Below are 20,391 nucleotides of genomic sequence, written 5' to 3'. Positions count from 1 at the left end.
CCTAGGCAATGGGTCTGGATCTCCACCAAGGATCTTCACCTTCAACTCCCATGCCGGCAACTAAGTCCCAGATTCGTATGTCCATTGATTGCTAGCACAGGTGTTTCCCCTTAGTTCCCCTATTTAAACTGCTTCTGGATACTTAACCATTGTGAAGTCTTGTATTGCCCCGGCTACATTTCTGAGCGTTCCTTCCTGACCCTGGACTGTTTGAAATTGTGTAATTTATCTTCTGCTTGCCCTTGTGACCATACTGTTGGATTCTATTCATTATTCCCTGTCTGCTGCTTGTCTCAACCATCGCTCTGTTACAGTTTGCTCTTCTGGATTGTCTCTGTTCCTGATGCCGGTGATTGATTACTGCCTGTTTGATTTGGTTATAACTTTATTAAAGTTGCAAATGGATCTGCACCCTCTCTTTCTCTCTCTCTCCCCCCGGGTGGGTGGAGTTGGCCTGTGAGTTAGTGAGCTTTACTAATCATTGACTAGTCAAAGGTTTTTTTTTTTGTTTTTTTTTTTATATAGCAATTCTAAGGTTTAGTAGTGCTTTTTGTTGAATGATGTTAATTTTAAGGATGTTTTATATGGAGCTAAAATAGTCTCAATAAAGATAAATGCACACACTACATTCACATATGCACACACAGGATTCATACATGCACACACATGATTCATAAATACACACACAGGATACACAAATGCGCACAAAATGCAGGAAAGTGAGTCGTTCGCTGCGTGAGGAAAGTGAGTTGTTCGCTACGTGAGGTAAGTGAGTCGTTCACTGAGGAAAGTGAGTCGTTCACTGATTGGCCTATAAGTAAACAATCCCCCACGTGGAGTGCGTTCTTATGATTGGCTAAAAGAAGGGATATATCTGATTGATTGCTGATCATTCCCTGATTAAAAAAAGGTATTTGTGTGTCTAGCCAAGTCAGGGAAGTCTCAAAATTCACACATAAATGCAGTGAAGTTCACAGACCGCAAGCAGTTTGTAAATCAATATATATTTGTGTGTGCAACAGAAATAAGTTTCTGAATCTTGTCCTGTGCATTTGTGAATCTTGAGTACATTTGTAAATGTTGTTTGCATTTCTGAATTGTGTGTGTATTTCTGAATTTTGTGTGAATTTCTGAATTTTGTATGCATTTGTGAATCTTCTGTGCTTTTTAAATTTAGTGTGTGCATTTATGAATTTTGTGCGCATTTGTGTATCCCGTGTGTGTATTTATGAATCATGTGTGTGCATGTATGAATCCTGTGTGTGCATATGTGAATGTAGTGTGTGCATTTATCTTTATTGAGACTCATTTAGCTCCATAGTTTTAAGCTATTTATGGAATGTTTGAAGTTATGGTTTGTAAATCTGCAACAGTGATGGAACTATAGAACGATCTAAATAGTCACTTTTCCAGCAATACACTTTTAACATCTCTCAGAATACCACTTAATATATAAGAAAGCTTGAATTGGAAATATTGAAGTTACAAGAATTAACTAAATCTACTGCAGATGAAAGGGCTGAAATCATTGCCTCTTAGAAGTCTTGTTGACTTGTTTTCAGAACTTAATGCAAATGGATGCTCCATTTAAGGTAATCTTTAGCCTACAAAGGAAAAAATGGTCACAGTTATTATACTCACTCCTTGTACTCTGAAAATTGGCAGGAGTTAATAGAGTCCTCTGATATTAGACAAAGGGCTATGCGGTTCTATGCTGGGCTGTATACTTCTCATTACTAGGATGATGAGGACCTGTGTGGTAGTTTTTAATTATTATTAGAGATATTAGAAATATCTCTGAGGACTCTAAAGTGGAGCTAGAGTATAAACCTTTGTCTGGACGGGAGCTTTATGCTGCTCTTCAGGAAATGGAGAATGGCAGAGCACCTGGCACCGATGGGCTTCCAGTCAAATTTTATAAAGCTTTTTGGGCAATAGTGGGTGAAGACCTGCTAGTTGTTCTAAATGAGAGCTTGTCTGAAGGTTCATTGGCTTTGAGCTTCAGAACATTCGTGATCACCCTTTTGCCAAATAAGGCAGTTTTTTTTTTGCCTTAATAATATATCACAATATTACATTTTTTTCTGTATTTTTGATCAAATAAATGCAGGCTTGATGAGCAGAAGAAACTTCTTTCAAAAACATTAAAAATAGTAATGTTTCCAAACTTTTGGTCTGTACTGTATATATATATATATATATATATATATATATATATATATATATATATATATATATATATATATATATATATATATATATAAATATATATGTGTGTGTGTGTGTGAGACCAATCACGGAAAGTAGGGACACAAGTCAGTTCTGGGGCATTTTGAGTTATTCACAGATTCTGAAAGTGTAGTCTCCAAGCTTTCCAACGATGTGTAACACAAGGAAATCTGATAATATTTGGAGAAGTTGTGGCCATTTGAAGGTAGGCACTCAAAAAAGCTCAAAAAGCAGGAAATAGCCTCTGAAGATTTGCAGTTCTCACTGCTGCGAGTGACAACGGGGCTCATTTACATCTCATTTAGATAAGCCATACCCCCTGCATAGCAACGACAGACACAACAGGAAAAATCGGACCGCATACTATTAATAATAAAGGAGAATGTGCATTGTTAATGTCAGTAATTTATCTTTTTTGACTTTTATAAAAATTATTTAGAGGCTGAAATATGTGAGTTTTACCTTTTTATAAAAAATCTTTAATCTTTCAAATGTGGCCATCATTTTATGTTATTATTTTAATGTTTATGTAAACAAAAAGTACATATTGATGCTAATTTTATTTGCTGGTTTTCTACATAAAACTTGGTGAATTGATTTCATTGTGTAGCATTAGGACTTTTTTAACAGGATTCTGTGATAACCGATGAGCTAGCTAATAACAATAGGTAGATATGGGAAGGTCTAAACGTGGACTAAACATGAGATAACGTGTACGTGTTCTTGGAATGAACACAAAACGACAAACTTTAATGTTTATGGAAACTCACCCCATAAGAAACTATATAGCTTCTGATATCTTACGGTCCAACTCGTCTGACGCCAGTCCAATACATTCTTCCTCGTCTTCATCTTTGCTCAGTTGTAGATTAGGGATATTATACAGTCTTATTATGCCGCTTTCATCGTCGCTCAGATCGTCTTCAGAATCAGTGAGCGCTTGTTTATAAGCATCCGGCTTGTCGAAGAAGTACTTCGAAACATTTTCGGTGTAACGGCCACGGTTCAGCTTGTCTGTGTTCATCTTTGCGGCGCACATCTTCACTGAATTTTGATATCAGCTACAGCCGGCCAGAGTGCTGCATACTAAGTAGCCACGCTTCCCTCGGAGGACGGGGGCAATAACAAATTAAACAAAAGCCGGCTTATCCAGTATGGAAATACAGACAGACAATGAAACGCCCCTACTGCGTCTTAGAATCTCCGACAAACAACCTGATTTCAACCTCAAAATGTACGCTTTTAAATATACCAATACTGCTATATCAAACACGCAGAGGCTTCTTTGTGATATCAACTAACAGATTCTGCAAAAAAATGAAATCACCAATTTTGAAAAAAAAAAAAACGCTTCTTTCTCATTTTGCTCGAAAGTTGTGCTGCTGACTTGTGTCACTGGTTTCCGTGATGGTTCACATATATATATATATATATATATATACATATATAAACACACACACACATGGTGAACAAGCGACAGATGAAGGTGATCAGCTGTCATGTGAATAACAAGGATAGCTATGGTAACACACAAGGGAAACTATGAAGGAAAACAAGGCAGCATAGGGAACAAGAAAACAAGAACTCAACAAAGGAAGAAAAAACAGAAACAAAAGGAAACAAAACAAGAGCATTTAAACACAAAATAAGAAAACACGAGACAGGATAGTCACAGATTCCCCTCAAGGAGAAGATTCCATAACTCCACAACAAAACACACACTTTAAGTCCAGGAGGGAGCAGTAGTGGAAGTGGAACAGAGGAAGGGGCAGAAGGACAGGCCCATGAAGTGGAAGAGGGCCTGGAGACTCTGGCAGAGCAAGAGACAATGTTGGAGCAGGCAGAGTGGGAGACCAGGGTGGAGCATTCAGACCGGGTGGCCAGGGCAGAGCTGGAGACCAGGGCTTGGCTGATAGAGGAGAAGAACAGGGAGGAAAAGGCAACCAGAGCGGATCCAGTGGATAGAGCAGGAGACCACGTGAAGCCAGCAGAGCAGTTGAAGCAAAAAAATCACCAAGGCGGAGGAGATGGCCTCCACAGCAGAGTAGATGGAGCTGGAGATCCCCACCTCAGAATGGGGATCTTCTGCTCCACCAGGGTGGAGGGTGCAGAGCTGGAGACTGCCAAAGTGGCTCAGGCCTAGCAGGTAACCATTAAGACAGAGCAGATGGGCAGGCGATCAGACTGAACAGAAGACCCTCGCAATGGAGTAGTAAACCATAGCAGTGGGTCAGGCGCTACTGTAACACAAAGCACAGAGAGGTTAGCGGAGGCCTCTGTGGCTGTAACTGGATGGGAGGAGAGTTCTCTGAGGCAGAGAGTACCTCTGTGGTTTGGAAATGGCAGGATGTTTGGAAACTGCCTCTGTGGTCATGAAAGGATGAGCAAAGGATTCAGGGATGGCTTTTGTGGCAGTGACAGGACAGGCAGAGAATTCAGAGATGACCTCCTTGGCCCTAACAGGCCAAGACTCAGAAGTGGCAGCAGTGAAATAGGAGTGATGGACATGATGGGAGGAGACTCTGTAATGACCCCATGACAGGGGCCTCTTCCACCTCTCCCACTGTGAAGGAGGAACTACATAGCTACAGGGGATGGTCAAGAAATTAACAAAGCGTCCATAGAGGATATTCCAAATGTGGTCCTCGAGGAAGCATGTGCCCTGTCAAAGGTGAATTAGCCTAGGTGATGGATCCATATCTTGGTCTGGTGTTCTGTTAAACTAGTGATCTCACAAAGGAGGTAAAGGAGGATGCAAATGCAGAGTGCTTTATTCAATAAAAGACGAAAATGCACAAAGCCAAGCACAAAAATTAAAACAAAATGAAACAGATCCACAAGTAACAAAACTAAACCAAGAGAAAAAGAAACGGAAGAAAAACCAACACACAGCCACAATGGACAACACCAGACAAAGGCACAGTAACTTAACACAGGAAGCAAAAATGGAAATGAAAGAGAGCAAAACATTACAAAATAAGACTCAAGTAAACAATAATGTATAGTCAGATGGTCATTATCACAAAATGTAGTCTTACAGAGTGTTAAGGATAATATCTGTCTGACTAAAGAGAAATGTTCATTATGTTTCACTCAGTACTGCACATATGCAAATTATATATGCAATTTAATTTACATACAGTATATCATTAGCATTCTGATACTTGATTAAGCATCTGTGTTATTATGTTAGAATGAGGTCACACTGGTTTATCAGTATATTGATTATGAGAGCTTATTAGATTTTCCTGTATTCTGTCATACTTGCCTGCTTGGACTGTAGATAATATTCCCTCATTAAAACAAGAGCTCTGCTAGAAAAGAGATTCTTACAATTCAGTACTGATGCAACCACATAAATATATCCCACAATTCATCAGAAATAGTGAAATCTATCTACAACTTTATAAAGAGTCACTTTGAATGAGACGTTCTTAATTCCACTTCCCATAATTGCTCACCTGCAAGTATGATGAGACAAACAGACAGGGCAAGTAAAATCTGCATGCTGACATCGAGAGAGACTTCCAAGCCACCCGATGGGCAGTGACCTGAAGGCTGACATGCACACACTCTGATGGTAAGAGTGGTGGTACTGGACAGAATGGGGGAGCCGCTGTCTCTGATCACCACAGGAAGATGGTAGTGTGTGCGATCATGTTGGGTGAAGGTGCTCCGCCGTGCCAGAATGCTAGCTGTGTTATCTGCGACAGTTTCAGATTATGACACAATTATATATACACACAGTACATCATGTAAATGTGTTAAATGCTAAAAAAAAATGAAGGAAACAGTTCTACATTCTTACATTTGATCTCAATGAATGAAATATCAAATTTAAAAAATTTACTTATATACATTATGTAAATTGTTGAGAACAAAATGATCAAACATTCAAAACCTCCTTGCAAGGACATACAGTCTTGTTCAAAATAATAGCAGTACAATGTGACTAACCAGAATAATCAAGGTTTTTAGTATATTTTTTATTGCTACGTGGCAAACAAGTTACCAGTAGGTTCAGTAGATTGTCAGAAAACAAACAAGACCCAGCATTCATGATATGCACGCTCTTAAGGCTGTGCAATTGGGCAATTAGTTGAAAGGGGTGTGTTCAAAAAAATAGCAGTGTCTACCTTTGACTGTACAAACTCAAAACTATTTTGTACAAACATTTTTTTTTTTCTGGGATTTAGCAATCCTGTGAATCACTAAACTAATATTTAGTTGTATGACCACAGTTTTTTAAAACTGCTTGACATCTGTGTGGCATGGAGTCAACAAACTTGTGGCACCTCTCAGCTGTTATTCCACTCCATGATTCTTTAACAACATTACACAATTCATTCACATTTCTTGGTTTTGCTTCAGAAACAGCATTTTTGATATCACCCCACAAGTTCTCGATTGGATTAAGGTCTGGAGATTGGGCTGGCCACTCCATAACATTAATTTTGTTGGTTTGGAACCAAGACTTTGCCCGTTTACTAGTGTGTTTTGGGTCATTGTCTTGTTGAAACAATCATTTCAAGGGCATGTCCTCTTCAGCATAGGGCAACATGACCTCTTCAAGTATTTTAACATATGCAAACTGATCCATGATCCCTGGTATGCGATAAATAGGCCCAACACCATAGTAGGAGAAACATGCCCATATCATGATGCTTGCACCTCCATGCTTCACTGTCTTCACTGTGTACTGTGGCTTGAATTCAGAGTTTGGGGGTCGTCTCACAAACTGCCTGTGGCCCTTGGACCCAAAAAGAACAATTTTACTCTCATCAGTCCACAAAATGTTCCTCCATTTCTCTTTAGGCCAGTTGATGTGTTCTTTGGCAAATTGTAACCTCTTCTGCACATGCCTTTTTTTTAACAGAGGGACTTTGCGGGGGATTCTTGAAAATAGATTAGCTTCACACAGACGTCTTCTAACTGTCACAGTACTTACAGGTAACTCCAGACTGTCTTTGATCATCCTGGAGGTGATCATTGGCTGAGCCTTTGCCATTCTGGTTATTCTTCTATCCATTTTGATGGTTGTCTTCCGTTTTCTTCCACGTCTCTCTGGTTTTGCTCTCCATTTTAAGGCATTGGAGATCATTTTAGCTGAACAGCCTATCATTTTTTGCACCTCTTTATAGGTTTTCCCCTCTCTAATCAACTTTTTAATCAAAGTACGCTGTTCTTCTGAACAATGTCTTGAATGACCCATTTTCCTCAGCTTTCAAATGCATGTTCAACAAGTGTTGGCTTCATCCTTAAATAGGGGCCACCTGATTCACACCCGTTTCTTCACAAAATTGATGACCTCAGTGATTGAATGCCACACTGCTATTTTTTTGAACACACCCCTTTCAACTAATTCAACTAATTGCCCAATTGCACAGCCTTAAGAGCGTGCATATCATGAATGCTGGGTCTTGTTTGTTTTCTGAGAATCTACTGAACCTACTGGTAACTTGTTTGCCACGTAGCAATAAAAAATATACTAAAAACCTTGATTATTCTGGTTAGTCACATTGTACTGCTATTATTTTGAACAAGACTGTATATGAATATGCCATCCTGGAGGAGTTGGACTATCTCTGCAAACTGACTGGGTTGCATGTATTGCCTTATGCTACAAGTAGTGAGAAGGACGGTAACAAAGCTAGAGAAAAATCAGTCAGGAGGGATAAGGAGAGACCATCTGCAAAACCATCCCCTTTTTGTAAGGTCGTCTTGCTGTTGCCTCTCCAGTGAACCTGTTGTCACTTTCATTTTTACTAAAGCAGTGAAACTGATTCACAATGACTTATGCTTACTATCTGGACAGACTGTGTCCCTGTCCACATGAACACAAGTATTTTCAAAACTGCTGCTTTTTCCGAGTAAATATTTTCAAAAACTCTGCAGTGTTATCATGTAGACAGTGAAATCGAAGATTTTGGCTTGTGACATTGGGGCATGCACTGTTATCTCCACCTACTGAAAACTTTTTCAGGCTTCTGCTTGGCCAACATGGCTTTACGGTTGAGATTATATTGCCACCTGTTGGTTTGGCATGCTCTTGACAGTGCTTCATACCATGATTTAGCATTTTAAAAGAAAATCTCCATCCACGTGAAATAGGAAGATGGAAAAACTCAGTTTATAAAAATATCCTGTGGACATGGCCTGATATCCCTGAAGTTATAACTGACTTATGCCAAGTTCACACTGCACGATTTTAACCCAAATTTTCCATTACCGCCAGGTTTTGAAAAATCGCTGACAAATACCTAAAATTGGAGGCAAATTGGTGCTCACTCACGCGGTGCTCGTTCACGCCAGTGAATTATGAAAGATGCGATCTAAAAGATTCGCTTGCTGTGTGAAATGAGTCTGAATACTACATCAGCAATGACCTGCAGCCAGTATAAGTGTAACTTTCCATGGAAAGTGGTGGGGACACTGTGCAACTCGTTTTGATAGTTTTTTATTTGATAACCTAATTTACTTGGAGACTGGGTTTAGAGTTGGAAAAACTGAATTTTCACTTTTCAGAAGTACATTAATGTACCAGGGGTGGCACCAGATAATTTTAAACGCAGGTGCTGAGGGGTTGCTAGGTCATTGACAGGGGGAACTGGGCAATTCAGGGCTTCAGACGCATTCTTCTCACTGGTCACTTTTTTTGTGGTTAACTTTCTCAGTTGGTCCCACGAGCATAGTTTTTTTTTTTTTTTTTTTTTTGCTATTAATCAATGCTTGCTGATGAACTTTTATCATAATTTATAGTGATATGGAAATGAAAAGGGTTAACATTCATACCATTATTTTTCATCAGTAGTATTATTTGTGATTTTAATTTTGAGAATGGGAGTTCCTCTTTTGCTATGTAATAAGCCTAGCTTCAGGTACTTTCACTTTCGACTTTGTGATCTTGTTAGGTTTTACAATAAAAGATAATTGTCTTATTGCTTAAATCTATACACCTTGCACCTTTTAAGAAAAAAAAAAAAGTTGTTTTCATTGTTATATTTAATTAAAATGTACAGTAACAATAAAATCGTAAGATTAAATGAAAAACTTGCTTACAAAACGTTTATTAACAAAAACAAATAAAATGAGGCATGGCATAGGCCTACACTACTGTGCTGTATTAGACTATATAATATCTAAAAGATTAAAGAATGTTTAGCAAACACTGAGGAACATAATAAAATAAAATAACATTAATAAATTAATTAATTAAATAGACCTCCATAGCATATCATGAGGTAAAAAGCAAAGTTAAGCTTTTCAAAATGAAAATGAAACAAAAATAAAAGTAAAAGTAAAACTAAACTTTCTGCTGATGACAGTGCTTGCATGTCCCCATGCCCCACCCAACACTTTACCTTCTCTGGTTTAGGAAGCAGTCTTTCACTTTACTTTCGTGTGAAAAATAAATATGTTTATCATTTTTGTTGAGCGCACCTTTGCTCCCCTGCTGGTGCGGCAAGTATAAAGCATGCTCTACATTCAAAGCGCTGCACAGTTCAAATGAGTTGCTGTTTAATGTTTTTAAAATGCAACAGAAATGGCATTTAAAATTTAATTTTGTAGTGCGTATGAAAAGGTGCATTTATATTAAAGGGGTCATATGATGCTTTTTTAAAGATCAATATTTTGTGTATTTGCTTTAATAGAATATGTTGAAATGCTTTAATGTTCAAAAACACATATTTCAAATACTGTACATTATTGTAGGTCCTCTATGCCCCGCCTCTCTCAAATACATAGTTTTCTACAAAGTCCCTCCTTCCGACAAGCACAGTCTGCTCTGATTGGCCAACTGACCCAGTGCATTGTGATTGGCCGATCACTGCAAGCACTCGTAAATATAACGCCCCTTTCCACAATCGTCTTTCAAAATAAATGTAAAGACAGTTAATAATGTCCTTAGTTTTACCATCAGTTCAAGCCTGTAAGAGGAACAGAGTCACGTGACAGACACAGAGATTAATCTTGTATGTGTTTACAGAACATAAACAATGGACGGTTAAGACAGCTGACTGTCTCTCTCTCTCTCACTCTCTCTCACACACACACACACACCACGCATTTGAACAATCAATAGCAAATATTTAAACTAAAAACATACTTAAAGTAGCTGATTCAGAAGCACCAGATTGTCATAGCAAAGTCTAAATTACATCCTCTCCTAGGTTCATGAAACAGTCCTCTACAAAATGTGTTGCTGTTCTGTTGTAGGTAATCTTAATGATTTCTAAATGCATCTACTTTTGGAAGGCCAAATAAAGAACTTTTGCCTAGATACACATATCCTTGACATTGCTGCTTCAACACTAACTGTGGTTACTGAAACTTCTTTCTTTGCATGAACATTTGAGCTGCATTAAGCAAATATTTCCACATAGTGAAGTAGATATGTGGGTGGTGTTTAAACAAGGTGTTTTGAGGGGCGTGGCAGAGTTTTGACTTTGATAATTGGATTTGAGACTTTAGCCTTTGTAACTTTACAGATCTTCATTATGCACCAAGAGCTTGTAACATTTCAAAGAAAAGGAAAAATTTAAATCGCATCATATGACCTCTTTAAAAGCACGTACATGTGGGGATGGCGAGTCAGCGTCGGCATTCAGCAAACCTCATCTTTGCCCCCAACAATAACTCAGAAAGCACTAGTTTATTAATAAATGATTAAAATAAAATAAAAAATTCCCTGATAAGTCCATAATTAGTTTTCCGGTGCTTTGAGGCAATTGCTGTATGCGTGTGCTTGAGCGCAGAATAGGCTCTAATATGCCTCCCCATATATTAATGTATGGTTAATATATTATTATAGTAATTAATTGAATATAACGTGCAACTAGTTGACTAGAAAATCTTTAATAGAGGGCAGGCCTACTTAGCACAAGGAAGTACTCAATTTTTTTAATAAATAAAATGCTATAATTATATTACGAAAAAAAAGTGCAACATCTGCAAACCACATCGTTATTGCACTGCGTGAGTTATGCATGAGTAAGGAGTCTTTTTTATCTCCCTAATTAGATTATGAAGAATGATTTGTTGATCTTGTTATCCCTTTAATACATACCTTATGGAAGATATTTTTCAATGACTTTCAAAAAGTGGTGGGGAAATGTCTGACTTAAAAAAAATGTGCAGTGTGAATAACCAGCATGAAGCTCTACTCGCAGTTTGGGCAAAATTATGCTTTTCACATTTGTTAAAATAGGCAACCGAATAAATACCATCACTTACTGTTTTTGCACAGGTGTAAGTTGTGTGAAACCAGCCATTCTAAACTTAGAAAGCTCATGTTGTGACATACCTTGGTTGTCTCTGATGGTGAAGTTCGGGTTGATGTGTTTTTCTGGGATCATGGAGAAATAGAAATGATGGCCGTCTACAGGATCATCTGCATCAGTGGCACTGATCAACTCAATTAGCTTTAAATGAGACAAACAGAGAACACATAATCTGAACATGTACCTCAATTTATTAACAGTTCAAACTCAAATAGTTAGATCCTTGCAACAGGCCATATTTTGACTAAAATGGGTGAGCAAAATGAGCAAGCAATTCTCTTTAGAGAACGAGAAAGCTCTATACTAGCACAGCCAATGGAAAAATTAGAAAGATTTAAACTTTTTCCTTGTACGTGTTACCTCTCCTGCCTGTGTATCCTCACACACATAGGGCTGATAGTCTTGTGACAAGGTGGGCACGTTATCATTGATGTCAAGGAGTGTTATGTGCAAAGACACTGATGAGGACAGCTGCTCATCACCTGAAAGATGCAGTAAAACACACATTTTATTCTTCACTGCGCATCAGTTATAGTTAAGAAGAGCTAAGGGAGTTTTCTACATTTGGTTAAATAACATACCCCATGCACTCAGTGTAAAAAAGCGGAACAAAATGGGGGAAAAAAAGTAAGCTTCTGATCTCTTTTGACTTAAAAATGTGTTTAACAAACTATAAATGATTTGTGATACAAGAAAAATAATTATAAGAATTAAATAACAAGACCCTATAGACTGAGATATTGTTACCTTGTTCCTTCCTTCCTTGAATCAAATAAAAAAAGAGATAATGGGCTCTTGCTATTGACGATAGATTGATATTCATTATTTTCATCAGGGCTAAACTCAACTCCATTCATAGACAACACGCTTTCTGACTCTTTGATTCATTACATTTGTAGGCAAACAAAGATATTTTCTATGTAAGGTATAAATGCTTATGTGACTTTACAAAATAATAATAATTATGATAAACTAAACAAAAGAGAGTTCCATGAGTTAATGAGCTGTATTTTCTCAAAGGTTTGTTTAATGGGATAAACCATAAGTCTTCAAGCCTGCTCCTGTGACTTCAGCTGCAACCTTGATCAAACACACCTGAACCAGCTAATCAAGGTCTTCGGGAACACATGAAAAGTCAGAAGCCAGGTGCACTGAAGCAGTTTGGAAATGAACTTTGCAGGACAGTGGGTCCCCAGTAGAAGGGTTGAAGACCTATGGGATAAACAGTGCCATAGAAGTGCCCGAAAAGGTCCCTCATTTCAGGAGCTCAGTTTAGTAAGTCGTTAACTGGGATATGACTTTATGGGCTTTCCTGTCCAAGAATTTTCCCATTAAAGGTACATCTCAATAAATTAAAATGTCATGCAAAAGTTAATTTATTTCAGTGATTCAACTCAAATTGTGAAACTCATGTATTAAATAAATGTAATGTACACAGACTAAAGTAGTTTAACGTAGTATGTCACAGAATTTGTAAAATTTTGAATGAATTAATCAAAATTAGTTCATTGCACTTTCATCAAATCGCGATATTGACTAATATCTGGAAATATTAAGCCAGAAAAGTCTATTTAAATATGAATCCTGCATGTTCTGTGTGTCTGTGTTAATGAATGGCGCAGAAGCGCGTCTTCATCTATTACACACATGGAAGCGCGCGTGATTTCAGCATCTCTAAATGAGGACGTAAACACATGAAGAACATCTCAAGAACTGCACTGAGAGCCACTTCATGAGCATTTGACCGTTTGATTTGAGTAAAACTATCTTCACATATCACATCATAGACTAGTATCACATACCCAGAACTGTAAAGGTAAACACATCAAAATAAAAGTATTTGCCAGAAATCTATTACTATTGTTCAGCGGAATGTACATAGCCCACTACTACTACTATTAAAATCAAAGGAACGTCATTTTTTAAGGAATAATCACACAACACTTCTTCCATGTTTTATTTTTAATAGTAAATCCCCTTTGTTTACCAAAAAATAAAGTTTGCTTAATTTTAAATCATTAAAAGATAAATTAAATGCATGTTTTATGCCTTCATTTGATAACCAGAAAAATGTAAATACACAGAATTTCTGAAGAGAAAAAAAGTTTCATATAAGGCTATTTTAAGATTATTTTTTTAAACTAATTAAGTTGTTTTAATGCATTTAAATAATTAAATAATGCTAAAACACATAATTACGTAACAATAAAACATTTGTTGAAGAAAATATAAAACATTTCATAGGGCCCTAAACCAAAAATGTTATATTTGGTATATCTGTTTTTGCAGTAGTTTTTTGGGGGGTTATTTTTCCTGTAAAGATATCGTGAAATATGTCGTATATCGAGATATAACAAAATTTATCGAGATATATTTTTTGCTCCATATCGCCCAGCCCTACTTTGTTGGATCAGCAGCTATGCTAATGATGTCTCTATTTTGTTTCTATGTTTTGTTTCTATGTTTCTATGTAACTAGGATTTACACAAGCTCCAGCCTGGATCCAGAACACCTGAGAAGTCAAGTCAAGTCAAGTCACCTTTATTTATATAGCGCTTTAAACAAAATACATTGCATCAAAGCAACTGAAGAACATTCATTAGGAAAACAGTGTGTCAATAATGCAAAATGATGCATAATGCAAAAAGGCAGTTCATCATTGAATTCAGTGGTCATCTCTGTTCAGTTTAAATAGTGTTTGTGAATTTATTTGCAATCAAGTCAATGATATCACTGTAGATGAAGTTACCCCAACTAAGCAAGCCAGAGGCAACAGCGGCAAGGAACCGAAACTCCATCGGTGACAGAATGGAGAAAAAAACCTTGGGAGAAACCAGGCTCAGTTGGGGGGTCAGTTCTCCTCTGACCAGACGAAACCAGTAGTTCAATTCCAGGCTGCAGCAAAGTCAGATTGTGCAGAAGAATCATCTGTTTCCTGTGGTCTTGTCCTGGTGCTCCTCTGAGACAAGGTCTTTACAGGGGATCTGTATCTGGGCTCTAGTTGTCCTGGTCTCCGCTGTCTTTCAGGGCTGTAGAGGTCCTTTCTAAGTATTGATCCACCATCTGGTCTGGAGACGTACTGGATCCGGGTGACTGCAGTGACCCTCTGATCTGGACACAGACTGGATCTGGTGGCTACGGTGACCTCGGAATAAGAGAGAAGAGAAGATACTGACCCTCAGAGGACCTCAGATGATGCTAACCCTAAATCAACAAACAGAACTAACCAATATTACTACAAGTGTGACTGCATCATATAATAATTATTAAATAATAATATTAATAATGTTCATCGTCTGGTTGACTATGTCTTGTATTATTTTATTTTTTTTAAATCCTGTCATACGTGCACAAACTGACAGTCACCACTTATAAGCTACTACTAAATATTGTAGATACATAATTTTCTGTAAAGTTGCTTTGTAACGATTTGTATTGTAAAAAGCGATATAAAAATAAACTTGAATTGAACTGCAAAAAATAAAAAAATAGAAATAAAAGGCATTTCATAGTATTTTGGCTACTAAATTAAGTACATTTTACTTTACCTTAACCCTAAAAATAAAAATAATTATAATGAAAATGGAAACAAGATGATATTTCTTACCCCATTGGCAGATAACTTGCAAAATAAGAAAAATACACTTAAAAGACTAAATACATTATGTATTTTTTCTTAGGTAGAAAATTAATCTAGATATAAGAGTATTTAGATATTCTGACTGGAAACTACATGCCAAAAAAAATCCTTAGTAAGAAAAGCATTTTTTCTTTTTTTTTTTTGCAATGCAGGGACAATTCATTCATTGCAAATATTTTCATCATGCAGACACTCTGAAGGTGACTAAAACAACATGTGTTTTTATAGGCCTACAGAATCCTGTTGATGAAGAGGTTGCATCAGTTGTTAGGGAGTTATATTTACATCAGGAGAGGATTATTTAGAATTTTTTTTTGCCATATCCGCATGCATATTTATTTGAGCACTACCATTTTCAAATGGTAGTTTTCTATATAACATCAAGGATGCAGAGCACATTTAGTAAAGCTGCTGTATGCAGAGCAGTACAGTGTGTCTCGCTCTCACACTCTTTTTATAATATTTGAGTAATTTTTTGAGCACAAACCAGTCGAAAATGAAGATAATCACTGTATGGAATGGAATGATGCCAGATGGAAGGCTACTTCAAGATATATGCTGTAACCACCACCACAGCTGTTCAGTTTATTTGGCAATCTTTATTTCTACTAATACAAAAGCAACAATTATTCTTATTCCTGTTGGATTTTAATATTCATCCAATTCTCTGTATTGTGGCCATCTCCCCTTCATGTGTTTTTCATTTTTTTGTGAGTCAAATGCTAATTTCATTACTCTAATTTAGAAATGCAACAGTTTGGATTACAGCACATTTAATTACATGAAAGAGCATCATACTATGTGGAAAAAGCTGTAGCGCACTGAAATAGACATATAATGATATTATTTTATATGTCAAATGCTTGCAAAGTCATGTAGCCTTTATTCATAGTCACCTAGGGCAGAGATAGGCAACTCCAGTCCTGGAGGGCCACTATCCTGCAGGGTTTAGCTCCAACACTAATTAAATACACCTGAACAAGGCAATCAGTGTTTTCAGGATTACTAGATAGATACAGGCAGGTGAGTTTTTATGAGGGCTGAAGCTAAACTGCAGGATAGTGGCCCTCCCGGACCGGAGTTGCCTATCCCTGCCCTACATAAACCTTGTTTAAATGCTTAAAGCTTTACTTTGATTAAAATATTTGTATCCTTCATGTTTATCTGCTTTTTAGATATTATAATAGTGATTAAGAATTAAAGTTACGTATTGACTCTGAGGTATGTGGACATCTTTTTGCCAGGTGCTGTTGCCATGGTGAATCATAATTTCGGAGCTCCACTGATCATAGCTTTTCATAGTCATAGTGAACATGCTAAATTCAGATGGTTTGTTCCAAACGGAATATATATTGTGCACTTCAAGGTGAAAACAATCATGGCTGCCATACTGAAGGGTCGTTCCAAACCAAAGTGCTCAAAACTGTCCAGTTCAAAGCCCCCTCGGAATGAAGGATTTCAGTGGGTACAATCGATGGACACTTCGGGCTCCCGTGATCCTTTGCACAGAGAAGTTTGGAATTACAGAGTTTGATTTCACCTATACATGTATGTATAGTATTTTTGTATACTACTGTAATATTTATACAAGTTAGATTTGATACATTATTATTAGTCAAAAGGACATTGTACTTTAACAAAATTACTTTACAGCAGTCTTTATCAGTCCATTCAAATGTCCTAAATGCATAGACACAAAATACATGACAAATACATATTACATTACAATGCATATACAAATATACATAATATTTTAACATAAAAGACAATTGGGGGTCAACCAGCATACAAAATGTGCGACGAAGGCTCCTCCTCTCTATATTCAAATGAACCAAAGTTTGTGTCTTTTTTTACCCCTACACTTTCTTCCCTTCAAAGCTCTCACTCCGGAGTGTAAACCCTTTGAAGGGATTAGAGCATAGGGATGAGCCTTTCCGAATGGAACACAGGGAGAGTCAACCTACTCAGAGTCGACTGAACTAACTCAGTTCAGCTGTGCTGAACCTTTTTCCCATCTAAGGTTAAGTCAGTTCAGAGTTCAAATTTCAACTCAGAGTTGGTTGAACATCCTTACTGAAATGGGCCCCGGTTTTGGTTTAGTGTCGGTGTTCCATATGTTGTCTTTGTTGTGAGTGCAAGTGTTGAATGCACTTGTCTCACGTTTCTGTTAGTTCTTGTGTTGTCATGTTTTGTAGCATGTGGTTCGTGAGTGTTCTCTGTGGCTGTATGCTGTTGTGATGTCTTGTGTGAACAAGCAGATCATGAGTTTTCATAGTGTGTGTGTTCTTGTTATGTTTTGTGTGAGGGTCAAGACAAATAGACAGGGGAGCATATGGCACATATAAACAAAACAAAGCCATGTGCTCCCCTGTCTGTTTGTCTTCATCCTGCCTTCTCATTCTCAGGACTTGAATTGCGCTGCTTTGCGGGCGACAAGAACACACATTTACGCTGCTGTGTTTGTTTGTTTGTTTAAAACAGTTTAAACAACTCGGTTTTGTATGCTCAATCCTTGAGCGTTCTTTTTGTCTGCGCTCTGTGTATGACTAGTGGGATAGACGGGTTTTCGAACATTCGCTACAACAGGAGTGTGACGTCAGGGAAAAGTAAAGGGTGTGGTCTCTGCTTGTATATAAATTAAAAGTAGTGTAGATAATACACAATTCGGGAGAAAATCTGCAGCTTTAAAGTTGAACTGTTATGTGTAAGTCTCAGGCCATTTTACCTACCACAAGAGTTTGGTAATATTCTCATCTGCTCTGTTTATGTACCCCCCACCGGCAAAACCTTACAGGCTGCTACACGGGTTGCAGACTGCTTTCACGAACAATTACAACGTACTCCAAATGCCCCTATTTTCATCATGGGAGACTTTAATCATTGTGATTTGAATACTGCCCTGTCGGGTTTTGAACAGTATATTAATTTTCACACCAGGAAAAATAGGATTCTAGACTATTGCTATGGTAACATCCATACAGGGTAAATCCTTTGAAACGTGCTGTGTTAAAGAAGGAAGTACAGTACATCACCCCGTTTGCTACTTCTCCAAGAAATTTAATCAACATCAACGGTGGTACTCCACCATCGAAAAGGAGATGCTGGCCCTTGTTCTTGCTGTCCAACACTGAAGTGTATCTGGTTGTTTCAGCTAGAATGATTGTTTATAGTGATCATGACTCCCTGAAGTTCCTAAGTCGCATGAGAAATGCCAATCAACATCTGATGCGGTGGAGTTTGATCTTACAACCTTTTAACATTGAGGTCAAGCATATCAATGGTACTGATAATGTCTTGGCAGGCGCCTTATCTAGAGTACCTTAGTCCAGTATTTCTGTTTACAGTTATTTGCTCACGCATCTCTATTGGTGGGGTGTTTGTGTCTGGAATTATGTGTCTTGTTATTTATATTATGGTTATGGAGACTGGAGTCACCATTTTGGTGTGGGGGTGTGTGACGTCCCTCCACTACCTGTGGTGGCTCTGTTTACTCTATTAATGTTTGGCTGCTTGGCAATATGTTTTCATGTGTTGTTTTGTGCAGGTGTGATCGTTAACAAGTGGGCGGAGAGAGACACTCTTTAAAGTCGGAGCCACTCCATGGAGAGGAGAGAGACTTGAGTTCTGGCATCCACGCTTGTTGTTGATCTTCCTGCATTTGTTTTTGTCCCAATGTAGATAGTCTTCCTCTTATTTGGTTCTGTTTTGTTTCTAATTTACTCGATTGATTAATAAATCCCCTAGATAAATGAGTTCAACTGACTTTGCGGTCGTTTTATGTTCTGACCAGTGTGTCTGATCATAACAACAACTTAAATACAAAAGTACAAAAGGAGTTAAACTACAGGCTTAAAGAGGCAAAGGAACATCACAGGGGACTGAAAACTTTCAAAACATTAACTCTAAAAAAACTATGGGACTCAATGAAAATAGCAAATAACATGAAATCAACGGACAAGTCCTTGCATGCTACAGATGAACTGGCGAAAGCAAATGAGTTGAACTATTTTTATAAGAGGTTTGACAATTATAATTGATCTGCTGGATGTGATTCGGTGCATGACAGTATTGCTATCAATGATGCTGATAGATTGAAGATTGACCCAAAAACCAGTAACAAGATTTTTAAGGAAGTTAATGTTAATAAGGCCACATGTCAAAATGGCATTTCTCCTTTTTTATTAATAACATGCGCAGAGGAACTGGCATTAGTCTGGTGCCCTATCTTCCAGATGTCCCTAAACTCTCACACAGTACCAACTATATGGAAGAAGGCAATTATTACTTCTGTTCCTAAATCTATACAATGATTTTAGACCTATTGTTTTAACCTCTGTTGTGATTAAGTGTATGGAAAGGTTTATTACAAACCATCTAAAACGGGTACTAGGTCCACAGTTGGATCCATATCAGTTTGCTTATAAACACTGAAGAGGCACCGATGATGCAATCAACAGTCTAGTGCACCTAGTAACTAAACATCTTGAGATTCCTAGGGTAGACTGCTGTTTGTCAATTTTAGTTCAGCCTTTAACACCTTCCAGCCTCATATTCTTCTGAAAAAAAATGCAGGAGATGAATGTAAATCCCTTTGTTATTAAGTGGTTCCACTAATTTCTGACCAATTGTAGTCAGCAGGTCAGGGTGAATAAGTCGTTGTCTGAACTTCTGAACATCAGCACAGGTGCCCCACAGGGGTGTGTTAGTTCTCCATTATATTGTCATTCACATTATACACTAACGAATGTGCATGCAGTACTGGCACCATTTACATGATTAAGTTCTCTGATGATACAGCTATTCTGGGTCTCATTTCTGGAACATCAGATGTTGTTACTTACAAACATGAGGTCCAGAGTTTAGTCCAGTTAATGTGATAACCATTTCCTTAGCATTAACACAAAGAAGACAGTGGAGATTATGTTTGACCCTAAATCCACCGGAGACCACTAACCAGTGGTCTTTAACGGTCAGAATATAGCCCAGGTGGACTCTTACAGATATCTGGGCATTCACATTGATAATAAACTTACATGGAAAACGTTTGTACTAAGGTCCAACAGCGTCTGTACTTTCTTCGAAGGTTGAGAGTCTTTGTAGTCAACCAGAAAGTGTTGCTTCACACAGAGAGCCATGAAAATTATGGGGGTTAAGAGCATCCCACACTTCAGGCTATTTTTGAAGAAACCATTACTAGACAGGCCTAAAAATATTTCAGATCCTACTCATGTCCTTCACTCT

General features: G+C 37.7%; 1 protein-coding gene across 3 annotated transcripts in view; it reads right to left on the bottom strand.

The window, feature by feature from the left end:
* Positions 1-20,391, bottom strand: part of cdh19 (cadherin 19, type 2) — a 48,576-nt gene that overhangs the window by 8,515 nt on the left and 19,670 nt on the right. Inside the window, exons 6-9 of one of the 3 annotated variants that reach the window (XM_026238253.1) lie at positions 11,871-11,992; positions 11,534-11,651; positions 5,691-5,933; positions 3,701-5,543 (exon numbers count right to left, since the gene is read on the bottom strand). In XM_026238253.1, coding sequence (XP_026094038.1) covers positions 5,527-5,543; positions 5,691-5,933; positions 11,534-11,651; positions 11,871-11,992 — 500 coding nt within the window. In that variant the 3' untranslated portion in view covers positions 3,701-5,526. Of the gene's footprint in view, positions 1-3,700; positions 5,544-5,690; positions 5,934-11,533; positions 11,652-11,870; positions 11,993-20,391 lie in introns of those variants that run through there. The other 2 variants (XM_026238254.1, XM_026238252.1) reach the window with 2 other exon arrangements.

Source organism: Carassius auratus, chromosome 49 (genome assembly GCF_003368295.1).
Source record: "Carassius auratus strain Wakin chromosome 49, ASM336829v1, whole genome shotgun sequence".
Lineage (NCBI taxonomy): Eukaryota > Metazoa > Chordata > Actinopteri > Cypriniformes > Cyprinidae > Carassius > Carassius auratus.
The sequence above is the reverse complement of the archived record's forward strand: the minus strand, read 5'-3'. Positions and strand labels throughout refer to the sequence as shown.